The sequence below is a fragment of the Carassius auratus genome, chromosome 23 (assembly GCF_003368295.1).
Source record: "Carassius auratus strain Wakin chromosome 23, ASM336829v1, whole genome shotgun sequence".
NCBI classification, from domain to species: Eukaryota; Metazoa; Chordata; class Actinopteri; order Cypriniformes; family Cyprinidae; genus Carassius; species Carassius auratus.
Genome location: NC_039265.1, coordinates 5327028 through 5339617, shown reverse-complemented (window position 1 = coordinate 5339617; position 12590 = coordinate 5327028). Strand labels below are relative to the sequence as shown.

The 12590-nt window shown below is 37.7% G+C and overlaps 2 protein-coding genes across 8 annotated transcripts in view; both read left to right on the top strand.

Annotated features, from left to right (window-relative positions):
• ndrg3b (ndrg family member 3b) overlaps positions 1-1470 on the top strand; it is a 60485-nt gene extending 59015 nt beyond the window's left edge. For all 6 annotated transcript variants that reach the window (XM_026199375.1, XM_026199376.1, XM_026199377.1 and 3 more), the window contains one exon: positions 25-1470. In XM_026199375.1, coding sequence (XP_026055160.1) covers positions 25-200 — 176 coding nt within the window. In that variant the 3' untranslated portion in view covers positions 201-1470. The remainder of the gene's footprint in view (positions 1-24) is intronic.
• A 2386-nt stretch (positions 1471-3856) lies between these two features.
• Positions 3857-11835, top strand: sla2b (Src like adaptor 2b). Of its 2 annotated transcripts, none has more exons than XM_026199382.1 (8): positions 3857-4549; positions 6932-7073; positions 7965-8064; positions 8145-8231; positions 8525-8628; positions 9660-9809; positions 10286-10418; positions 10792-11835. In XM_026199382.1, exons 2-8 carry the CDS (start codon positions 6983-6985, stop codon positions 10922-10924), a joined length of 798 nt encoding a protein of 265 aa, XP_026055167.1. In that variant the 5' UTR covers positions 3857-4549; positions 6932-6982; the 3' UTR covers positions 10925-11835. The 2 variants fall into 2 exon arrangements, with proteins under 2 accessions (XP_026055167.1, XP_026055168.1); XM_026199383.1 differs by having other exon boundaries at positions 3870-4549; positions 10289-10418.
• The last annotated feature ends 755 nt before the right edge of the window (positions 11836-12590 follow it).

The window sequence follows — 12590 nt, the reverse complement described above, 5'->3', positions numbered from 1 at the left end:
CGATTTCTCTCTTGTCTCTCTCAGTGCCCACTGCCAGTATGACCCGATTGGCTCGATCTCGCACTCACTCTGCCTCCAGCATGGGTTCGGCAGACAGCTCACGCAGCCGCATACATACCAGTTCACAGATGGAGGGCGCCACCGGCGGCCCTGTCTACGACAACCAAAACAGACCGCAAACCATGGAGGTGTCCTGCTAAAGCACCCAGAACAAGCCACCATTTGATCTGGGATCATCTGCTTGTTGAACCTCTGCTCCTCAGGCGGCCTTCTGTATACTTTGGGGTTTTGTTTCCACTCCGTCTTTGTCTTTCATTCCTTTTTTTTCCTCTTGTGGCCAGGAAGAGCTGGTCTAATGAAGGGATGCATTATTTGATGTCTAGTAAACCATGTATTTTACATATTGGAATATTTTTCCACTGCATGCAAGCATACTAATCTTTTTGCTGATGTTTTTACCTTGAATTTGATTGGCTTAGTACTTTACTACTCCATTCTTTTATATGTGTCATCCATTGGAGATTAATTTTCACTCTCGATATGCTTCTTGTGTGTATATTTTGCTGGAGGCTGTTATTTATTGAACATTTTGGAGGGTATTCTCGTCTGTAGCAGGAGAGTTTTCGTCCCCTCTCTTACTCTCTGTAAGGTCTTCCTGCCCCTTGTGTTTACTACAGAGATGACCAGACTAATTTATTTCTTCTTCCTTTAATTGTTTCTTCAGTGCTTAATTGTCTAGACTGATTTCTGGCTCTTTTAGAGGGTTTCTACTGCTCTCACTTTGTCATTGGCTATTATGGTATGATTTTATTGGACTATCTGCTATTCGTAGCCTTTCTAGAATAAAATCTACTGATTAGCATGTCCCTATTTAAAGTGTACAATAGACATTTATATTAGTATTAATTATCTTAAGATTTTTCTTCAAATGGTTAATTCAATTTGATTGAATTTAATCAATCAGATTCTGTTTACTTGGAGAGTTTTAGACCAGAAACCCCTAATAACCAATACTCTGCTTAGATTTGCACTTAAGTTCTTGTAAATGATTTTTCACAGCCTGTGCTTGGCAGATCAACTAAACCAAAACCACCAGTTACTGAAGCTAAGATCTGTAGCCTGTTCAGATAACAGTTGCATTTACCATAGCGGTATAAAACAGCATGATTCCTCTAAAGGCACTGTACACTAGTAACTGGTAAATGATCGGCATGCTTTTGGCTTAAGACTCTTCATTCTTTGATGTTCCAGTAACCTCTGTTAGTTTCTGTAGTTTAGTTGTTCTTGGTCTTTATTATTTCAGTGGATGGCAATTCCCTGTTGATTGCTGACTGTACCACTGCCTTGAGTGAGTTTGTGATAATGCCTTGTGCTTTGTCCTCCAAGCATTTAGAGGGCGCTGTGCTGCATACTGTCTGCTGAGTGTATTGATTTGTACGAATATTGAAATAAAGTAGTTGTAAATTAAAATGGTATCTGTCTTTATTTGGTAAGTTGATATTTAGGCAAGACTCTTCATGGGTAGTGTACTTTTTGTATAAGATTTGTGAAATTTTATGTTTGTGAATGCACATGATGCATTTAAAAGTTGTATGCAATTTTTAGTCTTTCTAGAATAAAATCTACTAATTAACATGTCCCTATCTTAAGTGTACTATGAACTTTTATATAAGTATTAATTATTTTAAGATATTTCTTCAAATGGTTAATTCAGTTCAATTGAATTTAATCAATCTGATTCTGTCTACATGGAGTTTTAGACCAGAAACCCCTAATAACCAATACGCAGCTTAGATTTGCACTTAAGTTCATGTAAATGATTTTTCACAGCCTGTGCTTGGGAGATCAACTAAACCAAAACCACCAGTTACTGAAGCTAAGATCTGTAGCCTGTTCAGATAACAGTTGTATTTGCTTAAATTTACAGAACATAAATCTGAACTGTGACTTTTTTTTTTTTCTCTCTACACTGTTCCTGTAGCTCAAGTGGTACAGTATTGCTTTAGCAAGCGTAAGGTTGGGGGTTTGAATCCCAGGGAACACATGTTAGGAAAAATTGTTAGACTGAATGCATTGTAAGTCACTTTGGATAAAAGCGTTTGCTAAATGCATAAATTAATACACTGGGGACATTTTTCACTCCATTAATCAAAAATACAGTGGGGTAAAAAGAGAAAAAAAAGTAATATTGAATATATTATTTTAGGAATAAAGTCTAACATCTGGGGAATCTTATATGAACACTTTATCTGATTATAAAACTGAAAAGACTCGAAGACTGAAGGTGGAAAAAAAAACCTTTTAGAATTGCCTGAAAAACCACTTCATATCTTCTTTTGTGTTCTGTGAAAGAAAGTCATACTAGTTGTGAAATGACATGAGATTGAGAAAATAACAGCGAGTTAATTTTGGGTGCATGCCTTTGAGGAGCTGAGAGAATGAAGATAACAGTCAAAGAATACTAAATCATGTTTTGGGGCCAATAAAACCTTAACTAATATAATTGTACCTCAAGGAAAAACAAAAGTATAATGTGACCCAAAAAGCACTTCATGCACTGGTATTCAGCTGATCAACATGCAATTCTGTGCACTACACATCACAGTTTTTCTGTCACCTCAGCCAGCTGTGAAAGTTTCCGATCAAAAGCAAGCCTAAAGGTTGTATCGATTGCATGTGGTCCGAGATGACAGATCTGAAAGCTATTTATAGAAACTGTGGCATACGCAGTACTTAACACAACATTGACCTCAGTAGAAAGGATCAGTCGATAAGAGATTTGTGTCGTCTTTCCATCTGATGTGCAAAATCATTCAACTAGATCAAACACAACTTACATGTTTGTCATTTTCACTTACCGTACAGACTTGCTGATTTGCTTCTTGTATGAAATTGGCACATGGTGAACTTTTGTAACCTGGTAGGAAGACGGCCTACTTTCGAGTATAATTAACTCAGTCCATTTGTCATGGGAATAAGCACTGGAACATCTTCAGTGATATCACTTTAACAAACACCATTTTCAAATAAAAACAGCAAACATTTTATGCATTTGGGCCATTCATTTAAATGGCAATGGTGTTTTGGGGGCCTAAAAGTGCAAAGTTTTGAAAACTGGTTTTAAACTGCAAGATTCTGCGAATTTGTAAAAACTGTCGTCATCTGCATTCATAGTATGTGTACAGTCTATAGGTATGTGTGCAGCTGGGCTGTCAAATAATAAATAGAATTTTGAATATTCATCAAATTTAAAATAAAAACCCACACTGATAAGACTGCCTTAATGCACACTTAAATTCGAATGCAAAAACACACTGCATTTGAGTTTTAGGTGTGCGTTAAGGCAGCCTTATCAGTGGCGCATGGGATGCGATGTAAGTGTCATTTCATTTTAATGTTTATGTTAGTGTATCCAGTTGAACCCACTAGATAATGCGCTGCTGTATTGTTCATTTAAAATATTTCATGAGGAAAAGATCTTGTTTACTGAAAACAAACCAAGCCGCTCTCACAGAACGCATATTTTGCCCCAAACTGAAATTATGGCTTTTAAATTTGAATACATTGCTAATATTTAAGTACAAAATTCCAATTTAGTTTTTTAGCCATTTTGACAGCCCTAGTGTGCAGGTGTGTAGTGTTTCGTTACAGTGACATCGGCATGCATGCATAATACAGCGCTTTTAGAAATTTTCACGGATCCATGTGAATGGGGATCATTTTAACGGCATTGCGGTCTGTACGCAAATATTTTCAAAAACAAAAAGAAACGTTTTTTTCTGTGTTTTTTTTTCCCCTGTCATTGTTGCGTAAACGTACCTTAACATGCAAAATTCTGTGAAACGGTGCAAATTGTGCATCTGTCTTTTTTTGTGTATGTTTGTTTGTTTTTTGCAACCAGAGTTTAAAATGTAAATGAGCTCTCATGATTTGTAACAAGACTTGTTTTGCAGCCATACCAGGATCTGATCTGATGATTTAGTTTCCATGGCAGTTATTGCTGTGGCAATTGGTTTTAATGCGTTTGGGAATATGTGAAATTAAAACTAGCACTAGACAGTTTCTGAACCTTTCTGAAACCTTCCTGAAATTTCTGAAGCTGCTTCCGTTGGCGTCTGTATTACTGCATCAGTGAGCCCATGACATCATGACATCTCCACTAACATCTGTTTTGTGTATTAGTACAGTTTGAGCTTTCAAAACACCTTCTCCAGTCTGTTCTCTCTGTCAGGCATCTGTGCGTCAGCAAAGGAGTGACAGTTAGACCTGTTCGTCACAGGAAACTACAAGTAAATAAAGCTGCCTGCCTCTGTGTGCAATGCTAAAGCACTGACACGACCACAACAGCATCCCGCAGTGACACTTCACCTGAAACTGAGCTCAACTTCTCAGCTCCTCAAGAAAACAAGCCTTTGATCTTTACAGAAATCACTTCAAATAGTTGTCGAACTTGGCTATCTGAGTTTTCAGGCTGTTGCACGTTCATGAGCAGATAAGGATTGTGCGTACAACTAAGGATTGTCATCATTGCTAGCCTGAGGACCATGAGGTGAGTAAGAGACTTTGTCAAAAAAATAATTTGCAGAGTGCTGTGAGCTTTTATACATTTCGGAGGTTTATCGAAAGATCCTTGCACAATATTGTAATACAAAGCAATGTTTAATGTTCACATGTGAATATATAATATTTATAGTAATTAAAATACTATTTGTGGTTGAGATAAAGACTTGCAACGATTTTAACATCTACTTCGGGAAAATATTTTAAAATACTGTGTCTGAAAGTATATATGTGTGTGTAATGTTGAAACAAGGAGCTCTAAACTTCAAAGTCGTAATCTTGAATCTTGAATCAAAGTCAGAATCAGCTTGAAAAGCGTGCGCTTGCTTCAAAGGCCTTTCAAAGACGTTTTTGTTGTGAAATGTGTCTGCTATGATTATTAAAATGTGTTTGGTATGAAACTTTCAAACAACTTTTCTAGCAACAAGTTTATAATTCAGACTTGAGAACACTTAAAGGCGTATTAAATAGCTTAAGAATTGAGAAAAAGACATTCAGTGCCCTAGTCGCAACAGGAAGTTAGTAAACTTGCTCTAATCTCTGACCAAATGTGCCTTATCTCTAACACAGAGAAAGAAAATGTTGGTGGCGAAACCATTTTTACTCAGAAATTGCAAGTACATTTCACAAACGATTTCAAAGAAACAGCAAGTAACACTGGATTAAAATTTTGAAGTAGAAGTACTGATATCCTGTAAAATGTACTCCAATAATCTACAACTATCTCTAATAATCTACATGTTGTTTTTGTATTTTTTTAAATAAAAGTGCACCTATGAAATATAACGTTAAACATTATTGAGAACATTATTGATCTTTAAATGGCTTTCGTTTAGCTGTGGGTTTGTTAGTTTGCGTGTGATCGAGCCTGAATGATGTAGCCGTGTTCATATGTAGCACATTTTAATCAGTTGCGCATGAATTATTTTGGTATCCGGGGTATGAGGTCTGTAATTTGGACCTGGAGACCCTGATAACCTAGTGAGACCCATCTGTGTTTCCAACTGACCATCTGCTCCATAATAATCTCATATAGCTGTGGGGCCAGTGCCACTGCATTACAATATGATAAGGAAAAATGTCCCTCTGAGATCACTAATGAATACTAATCGAACATTAAGCTTATGACAGTGTTGAAATCATAGCCTTGGAGACATCGTATGTGTATATTGCATGTAACTTATTAATAGCAGCTATTACAGGGTTATTACAATGTAATAGTGTTATTACAATGTAATAACATGCAATAAGATTATAGATTCAGAAATACTAAAGAAGGTAGATATATGTCTTGAATCTATTTTAGCACATGAAAAAAACATTACGCTTAACTCTGAGATCACTAATGAATACTAATCGAACATTAGGCTTATGACAGTGTTGAAATCATAGCCTTGGAGACATAGTGTGTGTATATTGCATGTAACTTATTAATAGCAGCTATTACAGGGTTATTACAATGTAATAGTGTTATTACAATGTAATAACATGCAATAAGATTATAGATTCAGAGATACTAAAGAAGGTAGATATATGTCTTGAGGCTATTTTAGCACATGAAAAAACCATTACGCTTAACTCTGAGATCACTAATGAATACTAATCGAACATTAGGCTTATGACAGTGTTGAAATCATAGCCTTGGAGACATCGTGTGTGTATATTGCATGTAACTTATTAATAGCAGCTATTACAGGGTTATAACAATGTAATAGTGTTATTACAATGTAATAACATGCAATAAGATTATAGATTCAGAAATACTAAAGAAGGTAGATATGTCTTGGTGCTATTTTAGCACATGAAAAAACCATTACGCATAAATGTTCTTGGAAAATATGTAGCTTGTTTTGATCAGACTATCAAGTCATCAAACCAGCTGATTTCCTTTAAAATGTTTACAGTGATCATATTTCATATCGACCCCGTGGGAAGGCAATGGAAGACTCCAGAGTCATATGAGAATATGAGTCACATTATATAATGGTTTTTCATCGAAGCTAGTAATATTTGACCTGTTATTTGCATACTGAATCATTTTGATCTGTTGATTTTGCTCTATATGTCTATTACTCAGGCGCACGTGTGCTGCTTAAATAACTGCGGCTTGTACTGCTGTGATGTAACAGCATGATAGAAAATAGTAGAATGTTCTCAGCGTTTTACCAGATCTATTTTTAGAACGGCAACTCCTTTTTTTTACCAAAGGTAAATAAGTGCGTGATACTGAAAGTGCGGATGGAAAGTTTTTCATCAAAGTACACAAGTGGTTTGTCAGCATCCTTCCTCCTCATGGTCAAAGTGTGACAACAGAAAGCCCTGGCATGATCAAACTCTACATCAGATTTGATAGGTTTTTTATTATTTTTAGATTGTGGTTCCCATCAGCACTGTGTGCCTGAACTCTCCAGAGCAGTCGGCCATGGGCAGTCGTCCCAGTAAAGACCCGCGTGGATCCAGCGCACATGCTCTTCTCTTGGACACGGAGGAAAGCACTGAACCCCTGACCATGGGTGAGTTCAGCACTTTATATCTGCACACGGTGATTTTAGAAATACCGAACTAATCGCAAAGAGGTCTAATAGTGAAGCTCATCCAGATGTGCGTATGGATTCACTAGCAATGTTTTATTGACTTTTTATTGGCTTTACTAGCGCTCATACTTAAGAATTTAATCTGAAGGATAATCTGTAAAAATACCTTGTCAAATGTATTGTTAAAAAATTGACAGCTGAGTTTGCCAGAATTTCACTGTCAAAAATATGACTTGGGTATTATTATTAGTTCTTAGGTATTACAGAATAATACTCGCACAGTTTATAGACCAGCACAGGGTCAAACATGCATGATAAAAAATAAATCAAATTTATAATGTAGGAACCATTGCTAGATTAATAAAATATTTGATTTAAAACTAAAATATAACGGTGTTATCAATAACTAAAACTGAAACCATAAAAGCGATCCATGGAATGAAATACACATTTTCATTTGGTTTGTGCGCTAAAATAACTCCAACTAAATAATAAAACTAGATGGATAATTAAAAAGACACTAATAAAGAATAAAAAAAAGCTCAAACTTAATTGCTTTTAACTAAAATTAAAATGCTAAATCTAATTCAAAGTCCATTTAGTGGTTTTCCACCATCAACTGTAAGGTGGCTCATATTTTAACTTATAAAACATATACTGTTAAATTATGTGCATTAAAACTAAATTAAATGATAAATCATCGGTTTTTCTTTTTCATTTTAAAATTGCACATGTAATTTTCACTATAAATGTTAAGACAACTTTTTTTTAATTGCATTTTTAATCCTGTGGCTTGTTGAGGAGCTCTCTTTGTGTATTATAACATGCTAATGCAGCTGGCCTCAAGGTGATGTTGTGATCTGTGTGCAGACAGCGGTAGATTCGTGGTGGTGTCCCTGTACGACTATCCGTCTAGAGGACCGGGTGACTGCGCCATCAGAGTAGGAGAGAGACTCAACATTTTGTCAGAGTAAGTGTACTGCTGTTGCACAGTGGCCCCTCATCATAGCCTGATCGGCTGATTATCTGATGATATAACGTGTGTTACAGTGAGGGAGAGTGGTGGAAAGTCAGTTCATCAGCCACAGGAAATGAGAGCTACATCCCCAGCAATTACACTGCCAAAGTGTACAACAGGTGAGCTTTGAAAGCGCCTCTTTCTATTGGTTTAGAGTGTGCGTACAGTACATGATGACATCACACCCACGGTCAGGTGGTCTGGTGGAGTGTGTTCCATAAGTGACATCACCGTTATTCCTCCAGAGGCGGTGATGAAGACAGTTTTAGTTTCTGTAGAGTGGGCTCACGGGGACATACTGTACCCACAATGACCCTGCTGATCATTCACTCATCACATGATGCTCTGACTCTACCTACTACTTTTCCCTCAGCTCTGTCACTCATCTGTGTGTGTGTGTGTGTGTGTACAGGTGGCAGTTTGTGGGTCTCAGCAAACAGAAAGCAGAGGAACTGCTGATGCTCCCCCATAATCAGCCCGGATCCTTCCTTATCAGAGAGAGCGAGACCTACCCAGGTACCTGTCTGCTAATGCTAGTTACATTGCTAGAATTATTGTTTTTCTACGAGTTGCTAAGCCACTTTTCACAGCTATAGGCAACAAATTGCTGTGATTAATCTAATTATTAAATCGAATAATCGTTGATTTTAGAAACACTTAAGTATAGGGAACAGTTCTCAATGTTAACTACTTGATTTTATTAGCATGCCTATTATTAACATACTGGCCTTTTTTTAGTGCTTATAAAGCACATATTGAGCATGACCACATTCTACATCCCAACACCTAAACTTAACCTCTACCTTACTAACTATTAATAAGCAGCAAATTAGGAGTTTTTTAAGGCAAAAGTCATTGTTAATAGATTATTAAAGGCACAATATGCTTGCACACTGGGGTTATATATTTCATGCAGTTGTATATTTGTTATCCCAAACGTTCCCAAGGATTTGTAAATCCAGAGAAATTCCAGTTTTTGTCAGTGATGTAATATCCCTATCCTCAGTTTTCCGCTTGTAGAACCGATGTCAACACACACACAAATCCTTTATGGCAGTCGTCAATAAAACTAAAAGGAAATTAAAAGTGTTGACCACAGCATTAAATTTAGATCAGTTTTTACAGTGCTGTGCATTATAACCAATCACACACAAGTGTGTTGAGCTCATGAATGCAATGGCCAATCAGAGGCATCCAGATGAGTTTTTGTTTGGTGCACATGCTTGCTGACTGAATTCAGCTCTCAAGCGGATTCTCTAATCGTGAACAACAAAGTGCAGATGTATATGTGATGTAAGAAATTCATTGACCGCTTTACTGATTATAAGAGGAGTTTTTGGAGAGTGTTTAAACTCGTGCTAGGCTGAAGTCTTTGCTTACATCCGCTGTAATTTATTCTCAGTTTGAATAACGGTGGAAAGAACAGACGAGTTCTAGCAATCACATAGCAGCATTTCAGAAACCTAAATAACTACATAGCAACACCCAGGGAACAACCCAGAACAAACCAGTTTGTATTGATGTATACGTGTGTGTTTTTTCCTCAGGTAACCACACTCTGTCAGTGCGTAGGAGCAGCTCACAAGAACGCGCTTCAGTCAAACACTACCGCATCAGCTGCATCGAGAACGGCTGGGTCTACATCTCTCCTGGACTCACCTTCAGGACACTCTCAGACCTGGTTGCACACTATTCAGGTACACACACACACACACAGATACAGCAGTAACTCATTACTGGCACCCAGTGATTGCGTGTGATGTTGCTGGCTTTGTGCTTGATGCATGTTACTGACTAATAGATTTGAGGAAATGTTTAAATCATGTAGAGAGGTGGATGCCATGCCAGATCCTATAAAAAAACAAGCTTTATTCTAGATCATTTTCAGTGGTGGAATAAATAACGGATGAAATATTTGCTATGAATAGAGTAATTCTACAGCTAACAAACGTTATGCTCAATCCAGTGTCAGTTGTCAAAGACCACTGGTGTATCATCAGAAACCAAACAAATGAAGTTGATTATGTAGTGCACTGTCAAAAGATGTTAAAAGTACTGGCAACCACCCAAAACTCATTAGCTACCACACAGCAACATGTTAAACATATTTTGGTTGAACGTGCAGAAATGAGTGCGTGTTGTGGGCGGAGTTTAATTGTGAACTGTCCCTCAGAAGTTTCGGACGGGCTTTGCTGTACTCTGGGGGAGCCATGCTTCATCATTGGATCCAACAACGTTCCTGTGGTAACCGGCCCGCCTCCGATTGCCGTGAAGAGGCCTACTATAAACTGGAAAGATGTTGACAGGTGCGTCAAATGCCAATGAAGTGACTTTCAACACGTCACCCAATATGAAAATTTGCTCATCATTTACTTACCCTCAAGTTGTTCCAAACCTGAATGAGTTTTTTTCCCCCCATCTGTTTAACACAAAATATATTTTGAAGATAGTTGCCATTGACTTCCAAACTATGAAAGTCATTGGCTACCATCAAATGTTTAGTTGCATTCTTCAAAATAGCTTTTGTGTTCAACAGAATTAAGGAATGCGTACAGGTTTGGAACAACTTGAGGGTGAGAAAAGGACAGATTTGACATTTTTGGTGAACTCTCTCTTTAATGAAACACTGCGACTTCTCAAAAACTAGTTGAGCAGTTTCTAAACGAGTTTTCTTCACAGCTCCATGATCTTCGGGCAGAGCAAAGAGGGTGCAGAGGAGTCGGTGGTGAGCGAAGGCCTGAAGGAGGCCATTAACTCGTACCTCTACATGACGGAGGAATGTGAGGACTGCAGTCAGCTGTGGGACACATGAGTAGAAGACTGACGTCAAACCTGGAGGACGAGTGTTTGAATGACTTTGGACTCTTGATGCCGTGATATGGGATAAAACACTTCACAGAAACCTAGAAACTCTTTTTTTTTCCGTGACCCGGATGCGGAAAATTAACCAAAACGCATCTTAGCGTCTTTTTTCATGCGTGAATTTCTGCGTAAAAACTGTTTGAGCGAAAGCGGCGTCGGATGAAGTTCCCAGACGCACGCACTGACTCATTGCTGTTCTTCCAGAGTGGGTGCTAGAGACAAAGATGTCACAGTTTCCTGTGTGGACGCGCTCCTGGCGGACATAAAAGAGAAAACGACTGAAGGAAAGAACGACAGAGGAGTGTGCGAGTGGGAGGGGGAACACAACTGGGTGGCACACACATCCATTTCCACTCCACACACACTTACTGGAAATGTATCAGTCGAGCTTAATACAAATGTGATTGAAAGAAGCTTCAAAGAAGTTTGATGTCATTTTTTTTTTGAAAATTCCGAACAAAATACATATTTATGACTTGGAACATAAATGTTGTGTGACTTTGTAAATCTATACTGTTGCTTAAAGAGACTCGATAAAGACCCAAAAATGAAAACTGTCATTCCAAACCTGTTTGAGTTTCTTCTGTGGAACACAGAAGATGACCTTGTGAAGAGAGCTGATTACCAAACGGTTTCAAGTTCCCATTGACTTTAATTGTCTGGTTTAAAAATATAATGGAAGTCGATGGGAATTGCAGTAGTTTGGCTATCAACATTCTTTAAAAGATGATCTTTGGTGTTCAAAGTCATACAGGTTTGGTCATTTTTTAGGGGAGAAATATCAACAGTCATTACTAACGGTCTCTTGTGACTTATGGACAACAGTTATGTTCTTTTAAATAAACTTGAGAAAAAACACGGCCACTTTGTATTTCTAGAAGCTGACAAAAGCATCTTGAATGAGGTGTTTCCTGTCAGTATTTGCACCTATTGTTTAGAGGAGAACCACAGTCTTGAGCAGCAGGAAGTGAAGGGTTGTGCATGTCTGCGTGTGGTCTGCTCTCAGTGTGCAGGGGCATGTTCATACCAGCTACGTTCTTCAACAACCTTAGTGTAGCACTGAGTCGTCAAAAGATATGGCTTTAGCTATTAAAAATGAGAATTGATTTGAGAAGTTCAAGGATTTCTATCAGTTACATCAAACCACAGTTTCTCCTCCACACAACTTTGATGACATAACTTTGAACTAAAGATTTACATTTTAAATAATCTTGCCAGGCTGCATGTTTGATGCTAAAGGTAGAGCTGTTATTCTGCGGTGCCATCCAAAGGCTGTGTATGTACTGCAGAAAAAAATACTATACAGTTCCAATAAAAGCGTTTAGACACGAATGTCTTTAAGATATATTATCAAACCAAGAAATGTTTCAAAGAAGGTTGGCACAAGCACACTTTAATGTCTCAAAGTGTTGTAGGTTTCGGTCATAAAAACTTGGAAATCAACAGATTGCACCCCTTTCGCTCATCTTGGGGTTTATAAAAGTGAAGGCATGCCTCAACGGAAAAACGTAGGCTATTGTCACTAAAAGTGGCAAGATATATATAAAAAAATTATAATAATTTGAAGTTTAGCCTACCTGTTGAGAATAAACGTAGCAAGTTCATTGCATCGATTG